General features: G+C 41.2%; 1 protein-coding gene and 1 non-coding gene across 3 annotated transcripts; both read right to left on the reverse strand.

Annotated features, from left to right (window-relative positions):
• Window positions 1-685: 685 nt before the first annotated feature.
• KLHL23 (kelch like family member 23) lies at window positions 686-20,024 on the reverse strand. Of its 2 annotated transcripts, none has more exons than XM_069577283.1 (4): window positions 19,720-20,024; window positions 17,590-18,804; window positions 13,796-13,948; window positions 686-3,529 (listed from the first exon to the last, which is right to left on the reverse strand). In XM_069577283.1, exons 2-4 carry the CDS (start codon window positions 18,800-18,802, stop codon window positions 3,219-3,221), a joined length of 1,677 nt encoding a protein of 558 aa, XP_069433384.1. In that variant the 5' UTR covers window positions 18,803-18,804; window positions 19,720-20,024; the 3' UTR covers window positions 686-3,218. The 2 variants fall into 2 exon arrangements, with proteins under 2 accessions (XP_069433384.1, XP_069433382.1); XM_069577281.1 differs by having other exon boundaries at window positions 19,134-19,776.
• On the reverse strand, window positions 10,098-10,169 carry TRNAC-GCA (transfer RNA cysteine (anticodon GCA)). The gene has a single exon. It is a non-coding gene; the product is annotated as a tRNA-Cys (tRNA).
• Window positions 20,025-21,687: the final 1,663 nt, after the last annotated feature.

Here is a 21,687-nt window from a genome sequence, read left to right on the forward strand (position 1 = left end):
AGAATACATTTGAATCAGTTCTGATGAGATGGATGAAACTGGAGCCGATTATACAGAGTGAAGTAAGCCAGAAAGAAAAACACCAATACAGTATACTAACACATATATATGGAATTTAGAAAGATAGCAATGATGACCCTGTATGCAAGACAGCAAAAAAGACACAGATGTGTATAGCGGACTTTTGGACTCAGAGGGAGAGGGAGAGGGTGGGATGATTTGGGAGAATGGCATTGAAACATGTATACTATCATGTAAGAATCGAATCACCAGTCTATGTCCGATGCAGGATACAGCATGCTTGGGGCTGGTGCACGGGGATGACCCAGAGGGATGTTGTGGGGAGGGAAGTGGGTGGGGGGTTCATGTTTGGGATCTCATGTACACCCGTGGTGGATTCATGTCAATGTATGGCAAAACCAATACAGTATTATAAAGTAAAATAAAGTAAAAATAAAAAGTTTTTAAAAATAAATAAATAAAAATAAAGAAAGAAGAGCTAGCTGGGGAACTTATAGATGAAGAGACCTTAAAAAGTTTTTCATGCATGTGAAAATAAAGGTTAATGTGCCCTTAAGCAAGTAGCCTAGATCTTGATCCTATTTCACTTGCAGTTTAAAAATAAGATTTGTGAGAAACAGCAACTTTCAAAATTTTGATAATTAGAGTCTTAATTAAGCCATACTTAAAATCATCTCCACAACTTTAATTATTTTGTAAAATAGTGTTTGCCGCCCCCTCAAAAGCAATGGCTTACATTTAATTACAATAAAATATTTCTCAGTCATACAACAGTGATTTGGAACTTGGAACCATTCCAGCTGAAATGTTTATCTTTCTTAATCAGTTCTTGGTACATATATCAAGAGCAAAAAAAAAAAAAAAGAAAGAAATTTTGCAGAAAACAGGAGCTGGAAATAAAACATCTCAGATCACAAACTATTTTTCAAGATCCTTCATGCACCTCCAGATACTTTTCTGTAAAACTGATACCATCATCCTTCAGAAATGTTAGACCCTGAGAAGACTAAGATGGGATTCATGATCTCAAAATTAGCCAAGAGACATAATATGCACATATAAATGTTAAATTCTTTAAATGTAACAATGGGAGTTGTACTGTGGCTGAAACAGTTAGGAAAGAATTTCCAGTGGTTAGGCTTAAGTCAGGATTTTATAAGATCTGGACAAGCTGAAAAGGAGGTAAAGATGATCCTAACTGTTCTCATCTGTTCATAAAAGAGCTCTCTAAAGTACTACTGGATTAAAAAAATATTGGTTCAGCATTAAATGCAGATATTCTTAAAGGCAATAAAATTGTCTATAATTCAGTTATAGGATGAAATAGTCTATAATTTAGTTGTTTCATTAATTCAGAAGCTTAACTGTTCTTCAATTCAACTGGCCCCAATTCAAGCAGCTTTACCATATATACAGTGATTTATTTGTTTTTATTGAAAATACAAAGTAATATTAAAGAAAAGTATTTAAATAATTTAAAAATCATTCCATATCCCCTACAGTAACACACTGAATTTCAGTTCTGCATATTACTTTCCACATGCATGAAGATTTTATAGTCATAATGATAGTGTACATATCATTTTATATTGTTTACTTTGCTTACCATATCACAGACATGTCCACGTTTCTACACAGTATTCTGAACAATTATTTTAATGGCAGTATAAGACTTCACTCTTTTTATTAACCCAACTTTCTTCTTTGACATTTAGATTATTTCCAATTTTTTGTTATTGAAAATAATGCAGACATAAGCAGCCTCATGCATTTATCTTTCTGTTTGTTTGTTATGCTTTAGGTTACAATATCAAGGAGTAAAATTTATGAGGAAAAGATATGGTCATTATTATGGCCCTTTCTATGTAGTACCATATTTATTCCCAAAGGGTTATATCTTTTTAAAATGCCTTTTGAAATGAATACATTAAACAGGTTCCTTCTAAAATTTAAAAATAAGTCAGAAGAATTAGGTAGTTTTACAGTTACATATTTAAGGTTAAAAATAATTATTGCCTCTTAAAAAATGATGAGTGTGGGTAGATGATCTAACAGATTTTACTGAGTTTAGATGAGTTAAGCAATGCTTCCTTCCAAACTTTTCTCAAGTTATGGCACACTTGGAAAGTGATATGGTGGGTACGATGGAGAAAATGGACAAAGATGCTTCTAGCCCAGAAGCTGCAGCCACCCAGACCACCTCAGGCAACCCCAAGAGATGTGGGATCCATGTCTAGGCACCTCTGTCACCCAAAGTACCAGTGTGCCTGGGAAGGGAAGCTCTAACTGACAGTGGGTTAAGTGACTCAATCCAGTTCACAAAATCTAGGTAGTGGAAAATGAATTCAAATTTCTTTTCATTAATGTATTTTCTACTATATTACAATGTTCTACAAGCTTTCCAGCTCAAAGTTCAATTTCATATGCAAACACATATCTATACTTATGAACAAAGAGCATTTTCTAACATGTTTAAATTAAAGATACCTAAACTAGCAATTTACATCAAAGCTGAAAATTAAAAATAGTTCTTAGGATCAGCAGATATTCAACTACTTTCCCTGCAGTTTTTTGTATTTTCCATTCTTTTAGTTTATAAACTCTATGAATAGTAATAATCTTCTGCACAGTATCTTGTATATCTCTGTTGTCAGTAAATAATCATAACAATAAATAATACATACTATGAAAGAAAAACACTAAACTTAAGTCCATTCTAAATAATTCTAAAGGTGAAAAAAAAGTTTAAGTGTTGATTTTGTAGAGGTAGAGAATATTCCTCCTTGTATTTCAAATTCCTTGCTAGCTAAGTGGAAACAATGTACACTATTACATTACAGGATTGTAAGAGACACCTCAATCCACAGAATGATTTTGACCTAAACCCAGTGTTGCTGCTACCAGGAGAAAAAATTTGCTACAAAGGCATTTCACCTTTGACCAAGTGTCCAGCATTCCAAATCACCTTTGATGAGCAAAGATTATAGGTGTTGACTCCATTGATTTATTCAACTGTAAATATACAAAAGATTTTTCTTGACCATTAATCACTAGGTTGAGGTGTAGAGTGGGGGTTAGGAATAAGAATTTACCTATTATGTGCCAGGCCACAGTAACAAGTAAGAGACTCCAAACCCTACATTCTTTTCTTACTACACCATGAAACAGTGACTACTTGGTCATTTCTTTGGACTTGATCAGACATTATACACACAAACACACCCATGGGACCTCATGGCACTTGGAAGATTACCCACAATTTCCCACTTATTAAGATCTGGATCATATTTCTCAATGCTCTGAAGATACGTCCCCTTTGAGTAGGAATAGCCCCCAGTGACGTAAATGCATCCATTCATGATGACAGCACCACACTCCATCCTCCTTTCCATCATGGGCGCGATCTCTCTCCACTCATTCTGTTCAGGGTCATAGCATTCTGCGATTGTAGTTTGTCCACCAACTAGATAGAGCTTATTTTCAAATGGGACTGAACACAATCCATATTCTATTAAAAAGAAAAAAGAAAGCACATTTTTATTAGGGTAAACAAACAGAAGAGATGCCTCAGGGTAGTGATGTAATAATGCTTTACAAGTTGGCTTACAAAAATAGAGTAGTGGTGACATTTTGATTCCAGCACACACTACTGCAACATGGACCCTTAAAATCCACTCCCAGTCATCAGGTTCAGATAACTAGTTCCTGCCACTGTCTTTCAGATTATCCTTAAACTGGCTTCTCAGGGTGCTGGGAAGAACTGATCCTCAGACCACTACCCTTCTGGGAACTTCCCAGCACAGGCACCTTTTCTCTATGCCTGTGTGTAAAAGGTGTAGCAGCAGAGTCCCTCTGCCATGAACATGTCCTAGGTAACTGGTGTAGGATCCTTCGGGCCTTAGCAGCTAACCCTCAACTGGTACGTGCTGCCACAGATGCTTGCCTCTCTCATACTGCTGGTTAAGTTAAGGCCACAAGAAGTTAGAGAAACACAAGCCAGTTTGCTAAGGGAACTACAATCTGTGACCTTGAGAAGCTGCGGAAGGTCCTCAAAGGCAGAGGGCTGCTGTGTGAAGTCTGTCTGATGGAGCTGGGAGTCCACTTCTTGGGGCTGAGCCTTCCAGGCTGTTTTAATTTCTTCCATTTTATGTCCCCCTCCATATTCAAACCTGCTGGCTATTCAAGGCCCTGGGATCTCTGGCAACCTCACTTCCTCTCCATTCTTCCAGGGCTGTGTCTAGGATGAGGCAAGTGATGTGCCTAGAACACAAACCATGACGAGGTGCTTCCTCTCCGAGTGACTCCTTCCATTTTGTGCCTCAGGTGTCTCGCTTGCCTGACGCTAGTTTCCCAGCCCTGTTTCTAACATCCCAGCCCTTAGTGCTCACATCTCTCCCAGCCTGGGAGTTCATTCTGCGGAATGTCAACTGCAGACCTGAAGGAAGAGCAGGAGTTTTCAGTGGGATGAATATTATAGCAAACAAATGAAGAGTTAGCTTTCCACTGCTGAGCTGTTCCTTCTGTCTGAAAGTCTTTTCTTTGCATAGCTGCCTGCTTCTCGTCATTCAGTTCTCATCTTACTGTCAACTCCTCACTGGGCTTTCTCCTGTCATCCAACCTGCAGGAACCAGTCAGCTGTCTCTACCACATCACCCTACTCTAATTCTCTCTGTAGTATGTCCCACGATCTGATGTGGTTCCTGTTTACAGTCTCTCTCTTCCTTCCAGCAGTGCAGGAACTGTGTCCTGCCCAGTGCTCCATCCTATTTGGAGGATAGCAAATGTCTGGCACCTTGTAAGGACTCAGTAAACGCTTGTTGGATCAATGAATGAATTGTACCTTGTACCCTCTGTGCCCAAATATGCACTCCCAATACTTCATGGAAAAAAAACTTATAAGGCCTTCTTTAGAAAGAAAGAATGCACAATCATTTTTTGATTTCCCCTGTAAGTAGGGAAGACAGGTTCTTATCAGTAAAGCTGTTGCTATTTAGGCTTCAAAGCATAAGGAAAAGTCTGAGAAGATTGGTCTTTCTGCTTTGAGTCCATATGCTGGTGTTCTCCAGTGTCTGACATCCAAGAATTCTCCCACCTCTGAAAATCCATTTATTCCTTTTCAGTTAAATAAATGTAGAATTTTTATAGGATTTAATTAGTTTTTGAGTACTTGTGACATATTATTTTTATAAATTATGAGTCATTCTGTTAAATGGTTACTGTGAAAATTAATGATGATACAAAAATTTTATCAGTTGGTATAAATGATTCAACAGTGAACTTAGTAGGCTATTTTTAAATTATTCAGATCTTGCCAAAAAAAATCATCATTTTGTGACTCAGGTTAAAGAAGACTCTCAATCTTTCCATAGCAACAAAAATGTCCAAAATAAAGTGACTCCTGGGCTCTCTATTCTGAGTCATTGATGTATGTATCTGTTTTTGTGCCAGTACCATACTCTTTTGATTAATGCAGTTTTGTAGTATAGACTGAAGTCACTGATTCCTCCAACTCTGTTCTTTTTCAAGAGTGTTTTGGCTATTCAGGGTCTTCTGTTTTTCCATACAAATTTTAACATTATTTATTCTAGTTCTATGAAAAATACCCTTGGTGTTTTGATAGGGATTGCCCTGAATCTGTAGATTGCCTCAGGATAAATGTGGTCATCTTAACAATATTAATTCTTCCAATCCATGAACACAGTATATCTTTCCATCTGTTTGCGTCATCTTCAATTGTTTTCATCAGTGCTTCCGTTTTCTGAGCACAGGTCTTTACCTCTTAGGCAGGTTTATTCCCAGCCATTTTATATTTTTTGATGCAATGGTAAATGAGATTGTTTATTTAATTTCTCTTTCATTGTTAGTGTATAGAAATGCAATAGATTTCTATATGTTAATCCTGTATCCTTATGAGCAATTACTCTACAACAAAGGAGGCAAGAATATACAATGGAGAAAAAAAAAGTCTCTTCAGTAAGTGGTGTGCTGGGAAAACTGGACAGCTACATGGAAGAGAATGAAATCAGAAGGTTGGCTCACACCATATACAAAAATAAACTCAAAATACAGTAAAGACTTAAATGTAAGGCTATTTACTATAAAACTCTTAAAACATAAGCAGAACACTCTTTAACATAAATTGCATCAAGATCTTTTTCAATCCACCACTTAAAGAATTCAGTTCAGTCGCTCAGTCATGTCCAACTCTTTGCAACCACTTAGAGTAATGAAAACAAAAACAAAAATAAACAAATGGGACCTAACTAAACTTAAAAGCTTTTGCACAGCAAAGGAAGCATAAACAAAATGAAAAGACAACCCTCAGAACCCTCAGGAGAAAGTATATGCAAATGAAGCAACTGACAAAAGATTAATCTCCAAAATACACAAAGAGCTCATGTGACTCAATATCAAACAAACAACCCAATCAAAAAATGGGCAGAAGATCTAAACAGACATTTCTCCAAAGAAGACATATGGCTAAAAAGCATATGAAAAGATGTTCATTATCACCAATTATTAGAGACATGCAAATCAAAACCACAATGCAGTATTATCTCACACTGGTCAGAATAGCTATGATCAAAAAATCTATAAACAATAAATGCTGATGAAGATGTGGAAAAAATAGAACCTTCCTATATTGTTGGTGGGAATGCAAACTGGAATAGCCAGTAGGGAAAACAGTATGGAGGGTCCTTAAAAAACTAATCATAGAACTACCATATCTTCCAGAAATCCCATTCCTAAGCATACATCTGGAGAAAACCATGATTTGAAAAGATACATGCACCCCAATGTTCATTGTAGCACTGTTTACAATAGCCAAGACATAGAAGCAACTTAATGTCTATGGAGACATGAATGGATAAAGATGTGATATATTTATACAACAGAATATTACTCAGCCATAAAAAGGAATAAAATAATGGAACATAGGTAGATCTAGAGATAATCATATTAAGTGAAGGAAAGTAGACAAAGACAAATACCATGTGATATCACTTACACGTAGAATCTAAAAAAATGATACAAATGAACTCATTTACAAAATAGAAATAGACTCACAGACATAGAAAACACACTATGGTTACCAAAGTGGGTAGTGTAGTGGGGAGATAAGTAGGAGTTTGGGGATGAACATATACATACTACCATATATAAAACAGGTGAACAATAGGAACTTATTGGATAGCACAGGTAACTCTACTCAATACTCTGTGAATGGTCTACGTGGGGAAAGAATCTAAATGAGAGTGGAGACACACATGTATATAACTGGTTCACTGTGCTGTATACCTGAAACTAACACAATATTGTAAATCAATTAAACTTCAATAAAAATGAACAAATAAACATTTTTTAAATGACAAAGCAAAAAACACAATGGATGAACAGATAAAAAAGATATGGTGTGTGTGTGTGTATATATATTTATATATATATAAAGGAATACTATTCCACAATAAAAAAAGAATGAAATTTTGCCATTGGCAACAATGGATGGATTTGGAAAGTATTAGGGTTTCCCAGGTAGCACTAACAGTAAAGAACTCTCCTGCCAATGCAGGTAAATGTAAGAGACGCAGGTTCGATCCCTGAGTTGGGAAGATCCCCTGGAGGCGGGTATGGCAACTCACACCAGTATTCTTGCCTGGAGAATCCCTTGGACAGAGGAGCCTGGTGGGCTATGGTCCATAGGGTCCCAAAGAGTCAGATAGGACCGAAGCAACTTAGCACACATGGAGAATATTATGCTAAGTGAAACAAGGCAGACAGAGAAAGACCAACATTGCATGAATCACTTACATGTGGAGTCTAAACTATAAAACAAGCTAGTGACTACAACAAGAAAGAGCTAGACTCACAGACCAGAGAACAAACTGGTGGCTACCAGTGGGGAAAGGGAATGGGGGAGGAGCAAGATGGAGTGGGAGACTAAGAAAGTACCAACTATTATGTATAAAATAAATAACTAGAAGGATATATTGTAAAACACAGGGGATACAGCCAATATTTTATAATAACTATAGAGTATAAAAATGTTTTAATTATAAATCACTGTTGTACATCTAGAACTTACATTGTACATAAACTACATCGCAGTTTTTAAAAAGTATAAAAATAAAGGGATTCCTGGTATTTATTCCTATTACCCAAATGCAACATAATGTTCTATTATAGTTGGTGGAAACCTGCTCAGCTGTAACTGACTTTTTTCTTATTGGTTACTCTATGAAGCTACTGAGGCTAAGGTACTGTATCTTGTTTATCGAGCTCCTAGCACTATACACAGCATTAGAAAGCACTCAGCAAATATCTGTTGGACAAACGAATGAATGAGCAATTTCAAACCCAGTATGAAAATAGCTCAGAGTTTACACATAAATGTTCACTATAAAAACATGGCAGTCGATATTCAGTTTTACAAGAGTGATCGGAACAAAGCCATGCAGGCATTCGGAAACAACCATAATATTTTCAGGTATTCAATATCCACTTTAAAAAAATGCTTTAAAAATTTTACTTAAGATTTTTTTCTCGCTGAAAAGAACTGTAAAGCTTATCTAATCTAACTTCCTTATTTTGCTGGAAAGTAAGACCCAAGAGCTTAAGCTGCTGCCCAAGATTAGACAAGTAAATAACCGGCAGAGCCAAGAGAGAACATTCCCCCACTGGACACAGCTCTCCACGGATTTTTCTTTCATATCACTTACTGCTTCTCCTGGGTTCTTCACACATTCTTCTTTCTTTCTCAGCTCACCCTTTAACTAATGCTGTTTCTCAAGATTCTGCTCATTTATGTGTTGTTAGTCCCAACCTCCCAAGGCATCTTATTTACCTCCACACCTGGCCATCATCTCTAAGCAAACAATGCCCAGGTCTCTGTATTTACCCACATTCTTCCTCCTACTACAGAACCACACTTCTCATTGCTTTCTGGACAGCTCTTCTAAGTTGTGTTAGTTGTCCAGTCGTGCCCAACTCTTTGCAACCCCATGGACTCTAGCCCAGCAGGCTCCTCTGTCTATGGAGTTCTTCAGGCAAGAGTACTGGAGTGGGTTGCCATTCCCTTCTCCAGGGGATCTTCCCAACCCAGGGATTGAACCTTGATCTGCACTGCAGGCAGATTCTTTACTGTCTGAGTAACTAGTTCTTGACATTTCACTCAAAACTGAGCTTGTCATCCCTCCACTTCTCCCCTCCCATTGGTTGCTACTTCAGTGTTGCCAGTCAATGAGCCAGACAGTCTTGCCCTTATCTCCAATGTCCAATCGCCCAAGGGAGGTGATCACTACCATTCAATCAGTGGTGAACCTGTACTATTCCTCACACCTGCCTGTTTTCCACTCCTACTTTCTACTCCACTGCAGGCTCTCAGTATTTCTCCCTGGCCTATTATAGCTTTAGTAGGCCTCCCTGACATCTTTCTCCCAGTCTACTCTCAAAGGAACTCTTTTCTTAAAACTAAAACTGACAGTGCAGCCTTCTCTTGCTCCGAAACTTTGGCAGTTCTCTATTTTTAAAGTTTACGGAGGCCACTCAAAGCCCTCCGGGACATGATTTTCAAATGAACTTTGCCACTCAGTCTCTCACTCTTCCCTCTTGCACCTCACGCACACTTCTACTCCCAGGAACCGGAGTAAATCTGGAATTTTCCCGTCAGCATTCCTTCATTGGCTAACTTTCTGCCAGAAAGCCTAACTCGTAACAACCTACTCCTGGAAGCCTTCTAAGATTGTCAGATTCCCCTTAACCTGACTGACGCTCTCTCTACCCTCAATCTCAATAGCACCCATTTGTAAGATTGTCTTGTGTTCCTGTTACGGATGTGTATTTACTACTATATTCTGACTTTCTGTGGCAGTAAAATCAATCATCTTTAATATCTCATGTAATAACTATCAATAGAATGGTATCTTTCCCAAGGTAGTGAAGTGAAGTGAAGTGAAGTCACTCAGTCGTGTCCGACTCTTTGTGACCCCGTGGACTGTAGCCTGCTCAGGCTCCTCTGCCCATGGGATTCTCCAGGCAAGAATACTGGAGTGGGTTGCCATTTCCTTCTCCAGGGGATCTTCCCAACCCAGGGATCGAACCTGGGTCTCCTGCATTGCAGGCAGACGCTTTATCCTCTGAGCCACCAGGGAACGTTATGGAATTGAATTTGATGGAATTATACTCCCCTGTCTTTCAACTATACAAAGCAATCACACTTAAAAGCATTAAGAAAAAAGATAACATTTATATTACCTTTTAAAAATAATAACAGTCATTTAGTTGCAGTCTAAGCTACATATCTATTAGGTAGACTCATGACTGGCATTTTACAGTCCTCAGGAGGTACTCCTAAAATGTATAGGAAGCATGTTGTTGTTGTTCAGTTACTAAATCAACGTCTGACTATTTTGTGACCCCATAGTCCTCCTCTGTCCATGAGATTTCCCAGTCAAGAATACTGGGGTGGGTTGCCATTTCCTTTTCCTGGAGATCTGCCCAACCCAGGGATCAAACTGCGTCTCCTACATTGGCAGGCAGATTCTTTACCACTGAGCCACCTGGGAAGCCCCATAGGAAGCATGAGTTGCTATAATTCAGAGGATGTAGATCCAAATGCTTCCCAGGGCCAAGGAGATAACAGGTTAGCCGAATGAAGCAGGCTAGGGGTAAGAAATACAGCAGCCCCCCCCACCCCCGCAAGGTCTATGATGTGATAAGCATGGAATAGACTGTGGTGAAATGGAAGCCTCATCTGAAGGGAATAGCCACTACCTGGCCCCAGTGATTGCTGCCAGGAAGGAATATGATCCAAGGTTGACAGATCTTGCAATTTTCCTAAAGGCCAGAAATAATGATTTTTATTTGAAATCCCCTAAATTTTAAATATTGATAACAAGCCAGTTAAAAAATATTTTGAACACTGTGAGAGCCAAACAGAAGATATACAACATAGGTGATAATATGATATCTTCATTTCTCATTTTATGTTCAACATGGGTTAAAATGCTCCATGTGGAATTCTATTTCCCAGGGATTGATACTGTAATTTAATATTCATTTCTGACTGATTTTTCAATTTGCCATGGCTTTACATCCTTTAGCTTAAGTCTTACTAAGCCACCTGGAGTGGCTCTCCATCAGTCAACAAGCCATAACCAGTTTAAGTGTGTTATGGAAGATTTATTTTTAAAGGAATCCCTTTATGAAATATAAATTAAGCTTCTAATTTAGACAACTGCCCTCTGATTTGTTGATCTGACTTTTCATATGTTGGATTTTCTTTGTAAAGGTAAGTCAGAATAATATCTAACTTATAAGGTTAACATGAGGATCAAATGAAGTAACAGTGTAGTTGTGCAGAGCATGGGCTCCCAACCAGGCTGCCTGGATCTGAAACTCACAACAGCCTGAGCTAGCTGACCATGGGCAACCTATTCACTGTCTGTGTGCCTCAGTGACCTATAAAACAGTAGTAGTATCTAGTTCACAGGACTGCTGTGGCTCAGATGGTAAAGAATCTGCCTGCAATGCAGGAGACCTGGGTTTAAGCCCTGGGTTGGGAAGATCCCCTGGAGAGGGCATGGCAACCCACTCCAGTATTCTTGCCTGGAGACTCCCATGGACAGAGGAGCTTGATGGGCTACAGTCCGTGGGTTTGCAAAGAGTGGGACATGACTCAGTGATTAACACTTTCACTGGATTAATACATGTGAAAGTACCAGAAAAGTTAGTCCCTGGCACATACTTGGGCTTCCCTGGTGGCACAGAGGGTAAAGCATCTAAACTTAGCTATTACAGGCATACCTTGAAGAAACTGAAGTTCAGTCAGAACATAGTAATAAAGTGAGCATCGCAATAAAGGGTCCACATGTATTTTTTGGTTTCCCAGGGCATAAAAAATTATGGTTACACTATATTGTAGTCTATTAAGCGTGCAATAGCATAATGTTTTATGTCTAGAAAAATAATAAATGTATGTTAATTTTTAAATATTTTATTGCTAAAAATGCCAATTCAATTAGAATAGAATATCAAAGATCACCAGAACAAATATAATAATTACAAAAAAGTTTGAAAACATTGTGAGAATTACCAAAATGTGACAGGACACAGTGAGCAAAGGCTGCTGGGAAAATGCCACTGACAGAATTCCCAAGGCAGGGTTGCCACAGACCTTCAATGTGTACAAAATGCAGTATCTGCCAAGCACACAAAAACAAGGCATGCCTGTATTCAATATGATGTTATTCTCTATAATTTCACTAGTTGTCACAGAAAGTTGTGCGGATTCTAGGATAATATATCTGAACTACTAGGAGATGGATCACCACCTCCATGATGTCTTCAAGAGCCAGGGCAGCGTCTGGCTGATTGTTGCGAAAGTCCCCCTGCACATGGAGACACAGCCCCAGATTCAGGTGTGCTCGCCCTGAACTGTGAGGCGCCGCACGGTCGAACTAGCTGCATTGGTTAAGAGCAGGAGAGCTTGCTCCCTTCCAGAGAGGCAGACCACTTACTGGTTATGCCACAGGTCAATGCGCTCAAACTTCCTGACTTTGAATCCTGACCCACCACTTCCAAACCATGACCTTGGCAAAGCTGCTTACCCCTTCTAAGCCTCCATTTTCAAATATGTAAAACGGGTAAACAATACCAACTCACAGGGTTGTAGTTAGAATTTAAGGTAGTATTTCATGCCAAGTGCTTAGGCAGTACTTGACCTATGGAAAGTGCTCAAGAACGTTAGCTATTACTATTATTCTCAGATGGGTCAAGCTTGTGAATTTTGATTATGCTCTCCAGTGACTGACATAGCAGCCTGATGCCACATGGAAAATGATTCAAAGTAGTATAGTGATACAGTGACATGAAACTTTCCTAATGAAAAGAATCTTAACCAGATGGTATAACTGTAACAAGTTTATGCTTTCCCCTGAGCCTTACCCAAAGAGACAAGCCAAAGAACAAAGGACACCACAGAAGGCAGGCCATTCTTTGTGGGCAGACAAGATCCTGGGATGACTGTTAAGGCCAACAGAGAGCCCTGCACATCACAGGAGTAAGTGCTTCACACCTATTGAAACCCAGAAAGGACATGCTTCTTTAAAAAAAAAAAAATCATCTCCTAAAAGGAATTAACAGATATCCTTTCCAACTATTTGACAGACTAGTGTTTTTACCTGTCCATAAAAATTCTGTTTTCTGTAACACATGTAGTAAATGAAAACAAGCATACAACTAAGAAATAGGAAACGGAAGAAAAGAAGCTTTGTTAAAAAATTTTTTTAAAGAACTAATACTTTTAACCACACAGGCTTAAAATATTTGTCATGTAAAGACATCAGGGAAAGTATCTGTAGATGTCCTCGAATTGGAATAAGTTAATTGTGATTGCTGTCAGATGAACATGTGACTATTTGGGGCCTTTTTATTATACCCAAGTGTAGTCTACTATAAATTTAGCACTGTCTGCTGCTGCTGCTGCTAAGTCACTTCAGTCATGTCCAACTCTGTGCGACCCCATAGACAGCAGCCCACCAGGCTCCCCAGTCCCTGGGATTCTCCAGGCAAGAACACCAGAGTGGGTTGCCATTTCCTTCTCCAATGCATGAAAGTGAAAAGTGAAAGCGAAGTCACTCAGTCGGGTCCGACTCCCGGCGACCCCATGGACTGCAGCCCACCAGGCTCCCCCATCTACTTCCAGCATATTCTTAGCCATCTTTTATGCTGATAAGCAGCATCACAACATGTGCTATTTGAGACAGTAATTTGTTACCTGGATGTGGGCTGGAGGTGATGAGGCTCCATTCATTGATATCTGAATTGTAGCTCTGGACCTTGTCATAGGTGCAGCTGCCTCTGTATCCGCAGTGGCCGCCAATGACGTAGATAACTTCATGTAAGACACAAGCAGTAGCATTTCCCACGCCTGTGTGTTAAATTACAATCACATCTTCAGATTGGTCTTTTGGTTTTGCAATGAATATTGGACTAAGTTTATTATTGCTTTTGTTAATATGGACATTAGACACAAGGCATTATCCTAGGAGGTATGAAGGATAGAAAAAAAATTTTTTTAAGGCTTCCTCAGGTTTTTTTTTTTTTTTTTTAAGGGAGAGGTGAGACATTAATACAAATAATTAGAATGCAGGGTAGAGAACTCCTGTGAGTGTTCAGAGCAAGGAGACATTGCTTTGTCTAGGGGAATCACGGCAGAATTTGACCTGGGCCTTGGTAGGTAGCCTTTGGCAGGTAGAGGTAAGAGAAAGCCATCTGAAGAGGAGGGAAAGGGGAACATAAAGACTCATTGGGCAATGTCATGTAGACCGGATTGATTCCCAGCACTTGAGCAGGTAGGTGGCACTCTGGTGCTGTCGTGTGGGAATTAAAGCTGACGTGGTAAATTGAAGCTGACACGGCAAAAGATCCTCATGCCTGACTAAGAAACATACAATTAATTCGGCAGGACATTTTAAACACAGGAAGAGAGGGACTACAGAAATAGAAGGGCAAGAGTCAGAAAGAGAGAGGTATTGGCCCAGGTGCAAAGTACTGAGGGTCTGACTTAGACTGGGCCTTGAGTATGGGGGAAGGATACCGAGGTAAGAGACACAGAGGAACAGATGGGCCTCAAAGACTGACTGCGTCTAAGACTCATTCTGAGGTCCTGAGAAAAACTGGGAAACACCGATGCCACAGAAAAATAAAGAGGAAGTGGATTCATCAGGGGAAGAAGACACGAGGAAGAAAAAAGTGAAAAGAAAGTGCTCAGTCATGTCCAACTCTTTGCGACCCCATGGACTGTAGCCTACCAGGCTCCTCCGTCCATGGGATTTTCCAGGCAAGAGTGCTGCCGTGGGTTGCCATTTCCTTCTCCAAGGGAGAAAGATGAGGAGGCTCATTTTAGTTGAAAATGCCAGGTTAGTCTTTTAAGCAACATTTTACGTAGCCCATTCTGTGCAAGGTGCAGTTCAATCTCTGTACATTTCTACTCCAAAACAAAAGCGAGTTTGTAAGCAGTGCAGTTATGATGAAGGAGAAAAAAGTTAGGATTTTCTAAACAGCCAAGTATTTGTTTCTAATGAATCTTTTTGGCTGTACCGAGTCCCACATGGGATCTTACTTCCCCCACCAGGTACTGAACCCACCTCCCGTGCACTGGAAGCTTGGAGTCTTAACCGCTGGACCGCCAGGGAAGTCCTAAACAGTCAAGTATTTATTTCTTCTCTGTACATGACTAAACTAAAAAAGGAAATGAATTTGAAATTTGACTCTGCCCAATTTCGGTGCTCCTGACTGGGGAAAGCTGCTAGTTCACTTCATGACTACAAAATAAAACAAGTTGGGGAACATAGTGCTATTCTTCCTAGAGACAAATGGGAAACTTAAAGTTCAGCATGAGTCCACCCATCAGAACCAGCACTTGTGAAAAGTGCACATAACTGACTGACAAAAGTGTTACCCTTCCCGGGGATGGTCAGATATAATCAAGAATCAAAATTTAAGTTAAAAAATATAAAGTAAAATAAAGTAAAGTAAAAATAAAAAGTAAAGTAAAGTAAAATAAAGTAAAAAGAAAAATTAAAAAAAAAATATATATATATAAAACTCTGGAATTTCAGACCCAGCTAGGAGGTAGGGGAGGACTTCAGTGTAAGAGGGTCTTCCATTCCACTCAAGGCTAAGGTGAGAACACTTGCGGCTTTCTTTACGGTGCAGACACCCTTGCTGCATTTTTCTTTCCAGAAACATGGTTTCAAATACGGTTTAACAACATTTCATAAAGTAATACATTTCAACCCTCAAAGAAATATACTCTAAACTACAAAACCACTGAATCTGTGATCTTATCATTAAGAAGCAGAAGCAGAAATATAGCTAGGTTTACAACAGCTGCTAAAATATCTGAACTTTCTTTGTTTCTTTCATAGGAAAGAAGTTAGGATATTTAGAGCCACTCTAGGGAGGAGAATTAGTAAATGGGGGAGTCAAGCTCAGGCAGAGTGAAAACCAGAGCAGCAACAGCACTGAGCTTGAAGCCACGTCTCCCATGCTGCCAACTACTGCGGAAACTTTGGGCATGCAGGAGAGAGGCTGTAATTGAATACGAAAGATATTTCTGCCCTATCAAAGCTGACACGTTCTTCTATAAGGATGGTCATGGCAGGACTTCCCTAGTGGTCCAGTGGTTAAGACTCTGCGTTCCCAGTGCAGGGACACAGGTTCAGTCCTTGGTCAGGCAACTAGATCCCAATGCTGCAATAAAGGTCAAAGATTCCACGTGCCACAACTACGACCCAGCACACCAAATAAATAAGCATCTTAAAGTGTTCATGACCATCATGCCTAACCCTTACTGAGTGCTTACTCTATGCCTGTCACTGCTCTAAGTGATTCACATGCATAAATTAAACTAATCCTCTCAAACCCTAAACCATCTAATGTTGTTACCCCCATTGTACAGATGGCAAAACTGGGGCACAGGGAGATTAAACCATTTGCCTAAGCTCACCAGCAAGTAAGTGAGAGGTTAAGATTTAGACCCAGGCAGCTTGGCCTCAGAAGCAGTGTGCCTGGTCACAAGACCATTTTGTGTCTCAGGCTTCCTGTTCTCATCCAAGGATCACACCGGGTCAGATTCCCAGGCCAGGTCAGATTCCCACACCCTCGCTAGCATTAAAAAAGAAACAGAAAGGCCTGGGAAGAAACATCTGGGATAAAATGACTCAAATTTAGTTACAACCTACCAGTTTGTGTGCAACTCCCCAGCACCGATGAATATATGTAATGAAACAAATGAGATTACAGCTTAACTTTTCTTCCAGTAGGAGGGAACAACAAGGCTAATCTGGTACCAAACACAGCGAAAAATACAGTGCCTATCAGACAAATACTGAGACCCAATTGTGTGCATGGCTGTGTGGGCCGCGTGCAGGAGACAGGGGATCTGCCCCTCTCCTCTACCCTCTAAGATATGACTGGAATCACAAAGAGCAGAGGCTATGTGTCCTCTAGTTTTTGAAAGAATGTAATTTGTTATACCCTACAGGGACCAAACCTTTCAAGGTTTTAATGAAAGACCTTTTAAAAGACAGACGATCAAATGAGAAAAAAAAAAAAAGTGAATATTTAAAAGCAAGACTCAAAAAGCTTTGATTTCAAGAGCAAAGAAAATAATAATAATAATAAATAAACATGAATAAAACTACCCAGCTTTTCTCTTCATTTAGCCTTTGATTTAAATATAAATTCTTGACTGAAAGCAAGATGTAGATTCAAAAGAGGCTCTAGAGTAGGTATAATGAATTAGATTGTTTTCTTATATAAATAACATTTCTTTTCCAGCCTGGGTAGCATACTCTGACCAAATAACTCTCAGTCAAGTTGAGGACTGCTATATTATATTTTTACTTAGAACATTCTAGGTAGCATTACTTGATTTGTATAATCCAACTATAGCTCCAAGGTAGCATTCCAAAGTGATAAATTTTTTATAATGTTATCTGTGAAAGACCCTTTGTCTAATCTCAAACACCTAAAAAATACAGAATAAACACGGTCTGCACTTACCTTTAATCATGTTTGCAATAGGAATCCACTTCTCTTTCAATGGATCATAGAACTCAGCCTCTTCTGCTGGAGCCCCTTTTCTGTAACCACCTAAAGCATAGACACAGCCACCCAAGGTGACTGCACAGTGGTAATACCTGGCATTGAGCATTGGCAAACCTTCTGTCCATTCATCACCTTCACTGTTATAGATCCACACTGTATCAAGAGCTTCAATGTTATCAGTTCTGTAACCTCCGGTTACATAAATATTGGGTCCCAAACATGTAACACCATAACTCTCCCTAGTATAATCTGGTATTTCTGCCCCTTGGATCCAAACATTTGTCAAAGGATCCCATATGTGTACCTCTGATAAAGGGTGCCAGTAATAGCCTCCAATGATATACATTGTGGCTGTGGATCGCTGAGAAATCTCTTTATGCATGGGATTCAAAGCATTGTATATTAGAGATCGGATCTTATTTTCAGTTAATAGGCAGCTTCTTTGAAGGCCTAAAGCTGTTTTTAAATACACTGGATCTATATCTATGTTGATATAGCTTAATAGATTATATAGGCATTCAATTCGATTTTCTACATCATGAGCAGTCCACTTAATAACTGGCTCTATGACAGCTTCTTCTTTCCAAACACTGAGATTCTTTCTGGACAAGATAAAGAGAAACTTTTCAAGGCTGATTTCCAGAAATTCTTCTTGTTGCCATACTTCCTTAAACCTTGAGCACAGAATTCTTCGAGATTCTTTCTCTAGTTCCGGACACACATGAAATTCTGCAAAGGAGTGCATTCCAATACAATTATCAATATCCAAGTGCCTTACCAAAAACTGCTCACATGCTTTCTTCACTGAAAGGAACTGTAGCAAATCAGCTGCTTCAAGCAGGCTTTGAACATTTCTTTTAGTTATCTCAATTTGGGAAGTGTACGCATAATTTACAAGGCCTTCCAAGATATCATGGTGGATGCCAGAGATCTTTATTTTATTTTTAAATTTTTCTTTCATGTCAGCTGTGAACATTGCCTTAAAATAATTGCTGCAAGCAGCTAAAACAGCTCGGTGACAACGGAAGATTATGCCTGAAGGACACTGAAGGGTAATATCAGTAAATAATCCATCCAAGTAAAATGTTCTGAATGCATCCAGAAAATCCACTGGATGCGTGGTATCCTTGAAAAGGTAAATATAATCTTCTTGTCCTTTTAGCGCCATGGCTGCAATAAACATGAAACAAACGTGTTTTCAATTTTGTATATTATCCCAGATAATCAGCACCCAATATTCCTGTCATTACAATGACTGATTAACATCGAATATACAAAACTAGATAGACTAAGTTTAGCAGTCTAAGTCACAAATGCAAAACGTGGATAGACTATTTCATAATTTATATGACGGTCAATTTAATTTCAGGGTAGCTCGTAGTCTGATATGAGGCCCCCGGATTGTTCAGTGGTCCTCTCAAGAAGAGATACTGATTTGCTACCCCATTCACCCAATCTCTTCAATCTGCCCCGAGTTAGCGGTCCTAGAGAGAGCTCACATTTGACGATCCAAGCGTCCAAGAGATCACCTCACTCGAGGCTGGACCTTGGCCGGCCCCAATTCAACCTTTTCCCCGAGCTCCGTCTTCCTTTCAAGTCGCATCGATTGCCAGAAAAGGGATGATAGAAATGTAACTGATTAGAAGAAATCTCGGAAAAGGGAAACCCTGTGCCTTTCTGCTCAAGGAAGGACAGAAAGGAAAGCGGCCGGACGGCGGCCCCGCTATCCCCGCGCCAGCTCCGCGGACTGCCGCAGGGGTTTCCGCGCCGCGCGCCTGGGCCCGGAGCCGGCGTTCCCGCCCGGGGACCGCCCCGCCCGGGGGCCGGCGCGGGGACTCGCTCCGAGGGCGCCGCGCGCCGTCCACTGGGCCGGGTGCCGCGTCCCTCTGTCCCGGGCCGCGGCACAGGTGTGGGGAGGGCGACGCGGGCGGCCCCGCGCCCGGCCCGGCCCGCCGCCCGCGCGGCCATTGTCTCCGCGCCGCTGCCGCAGGCGGGCTCGGAGGGCGGCGTGGCCTCGCTCCCCGCGTCCGGCCCCGCTCGCTCCCCGCCGGCTGGCCTCGGGCGGCGGGTCCGTTCCGCACCTACCTCCGGCAGTGGCTCCGGGACGCGGTGCGGACCTGCGGGCTAGCGGCGAGCGGGGGCGGGGGCGCCTCCGGACCCTCTGACCATCTTTGGAAGAGGCGCGGCGGCGGCTGCCTGCTAGCGCAGCTCCAGCCCACAAGCGGCTCCTATTTTGGTGCCCCGGCTGCTCCCCGCCTCCAACCGAACAGCCCCCCACGCGGCTGGGGCGCGGGGCCACTCGGGGGAACTCACGGGTGGCGGGGCCGCGCTGCGGGCAGGAGCGGGGTGGGCGCGCGGGCGCGCGGCTGCACTCCTACCCGAGGCTCCCCCTGCCGCAGGTGGGGAGGCTTCTCCGAGGAGACCACCCGGGCCACTTTTCCCTCTTTCCTTAGACCTGTCTCCCTAGCACCCCACCCCCACCCCTCCCACCCCCACGCAGACACTCCCGAGAGTATTCTCTCTAGACAAACTCTCTAAATCTTGAATTAGAACCAGATACAGGGATTGGGGACCTCCTTTCTCCCTCCTTCAGTAGCTCTCCCCAGCCCAGGACCTAATTGTGGAGTGGAATTGCGGGTGCATGTTGGAGAGAAGCAACAAAGCTGAAGGTCTGGGGTTCATTTAGAGGTTACCTTCCAAATGCCAGAAGTAGGGGCTGTTTTCCCATGTACTCCATCCCACCCTTAGGAGAGTACTCTGGAGCCCCGGGGACTAATTTGTTCAGTGTGGGTTAACTTGGAGCTTTGAGAAACACTGAAAGCAGCCAGGGCCAAAGATTCAGTTTCCAGTATTTAGAGTAGCTGGAAGGAGCAGCCTCCAGTCTTTCTTCTGGTGGCAGCCAGTCCAATCACATAAAGGTGTTTATATGCTATACCAGAAAGTTCATTTTCTTGTTCCAACAAAACCTAATATCAAATATTTCCATTTATTCATTCATTTGCAAGACTGTATTGAGTGCCTGCTTAGGCATAGGCACTGGTTAACGATGTAGTGAAAGATGGTCTGTAACTTTCATGGAATTTACAGTGTAGTCCATTGCTTCAAGGCAAATAGATGGAGAAACAATGGAAACAGTGACAGACCATTTTCTCGGGCTCCAAAATCGCTGTGGACGGTGACTGCAGCCATGAAGTTAAGACAGTTGCTTCTTGGAAGAAAAGCTATAACAAACCTAGACTGTGTTAAAAAGCAGAGACATCACTTTGCCAACAAAGGTCCATCTAGTCAAAGCTATGGTTTTTCCAGTAGTCATGTACAGATGTGAGAGTTGGACCATAAAGAAGGTTGAGTGCAGAAGAACTGATGCCTTTGAACTGTGGTGCTGGAGAAGACTCTTGAGAGTCCCTTGGACTTCAAGGAGATCAAATCAGTCAGTCCTAAAGGAAATCAGTCCTGAATATTCATTGGAAGGACTGCTGCCGGAGCTGAAGCTCCAGCCACCTGATGCAAGCAGCCAACTCATTGGGAAAAGACTTTGATGCTTGGGAAGATTGAAGACAGGAGGAAAAGGGGATGACAGAGGATGAGATGGCTCAATAGCATCACCAACTCAATGGACACAAGCTTGAACAAACTCTGGGAGATGGTGAAGGACAGAGAAGCCTGGCGTGCTGAGGTCCGTGGGGTCGCAAAGAGTGGGATATGACTTAGCAATTGAATAACAACAACAACAGTGAAGTATATGTTTTTCTGGAACTCTGTTGCTTTTTCGATGATCCAACAGATGTTGGCAATTTGGTCTCTGGTTCCTTTGCTTTTTCTAAATCCAGCTTGAACATCTGGAATTTCACAGTTCATATACTGTTGAAGCCTGGCTTGGAGAATTTTGACTATAGTGATGGGTAAATGCCTAAGCACTGTTAATTTCCCACTAGCCTTGAGGATTCTGAAGCTAAAGCCCTCTAGTATACTTGATGGGCTTCCCTAGCGGCTCAGGCGGAGAAGGCAACGGTGACCCACTCCAGTACTCTTACCTGGAGACTCCCATGGACA

This window comes from Ovis canadensis, chromosome 2 (genome assembly GCF_042477335.2).
Source record: "Ovis canadensis isolate MfBH-ARS-UI-01 breed Bighorn chromosome 2, ARS-UI_OviCan_v2, whole genome shotgun sequence".
In the NCBI taxonomy this organism is placed as follows: domain Eukaryota; kingdom Metazoa; phylum Chordata; class Mammalia; order Artiodactyla; family Bovidae; genus Ovis; species Ovis canadensis.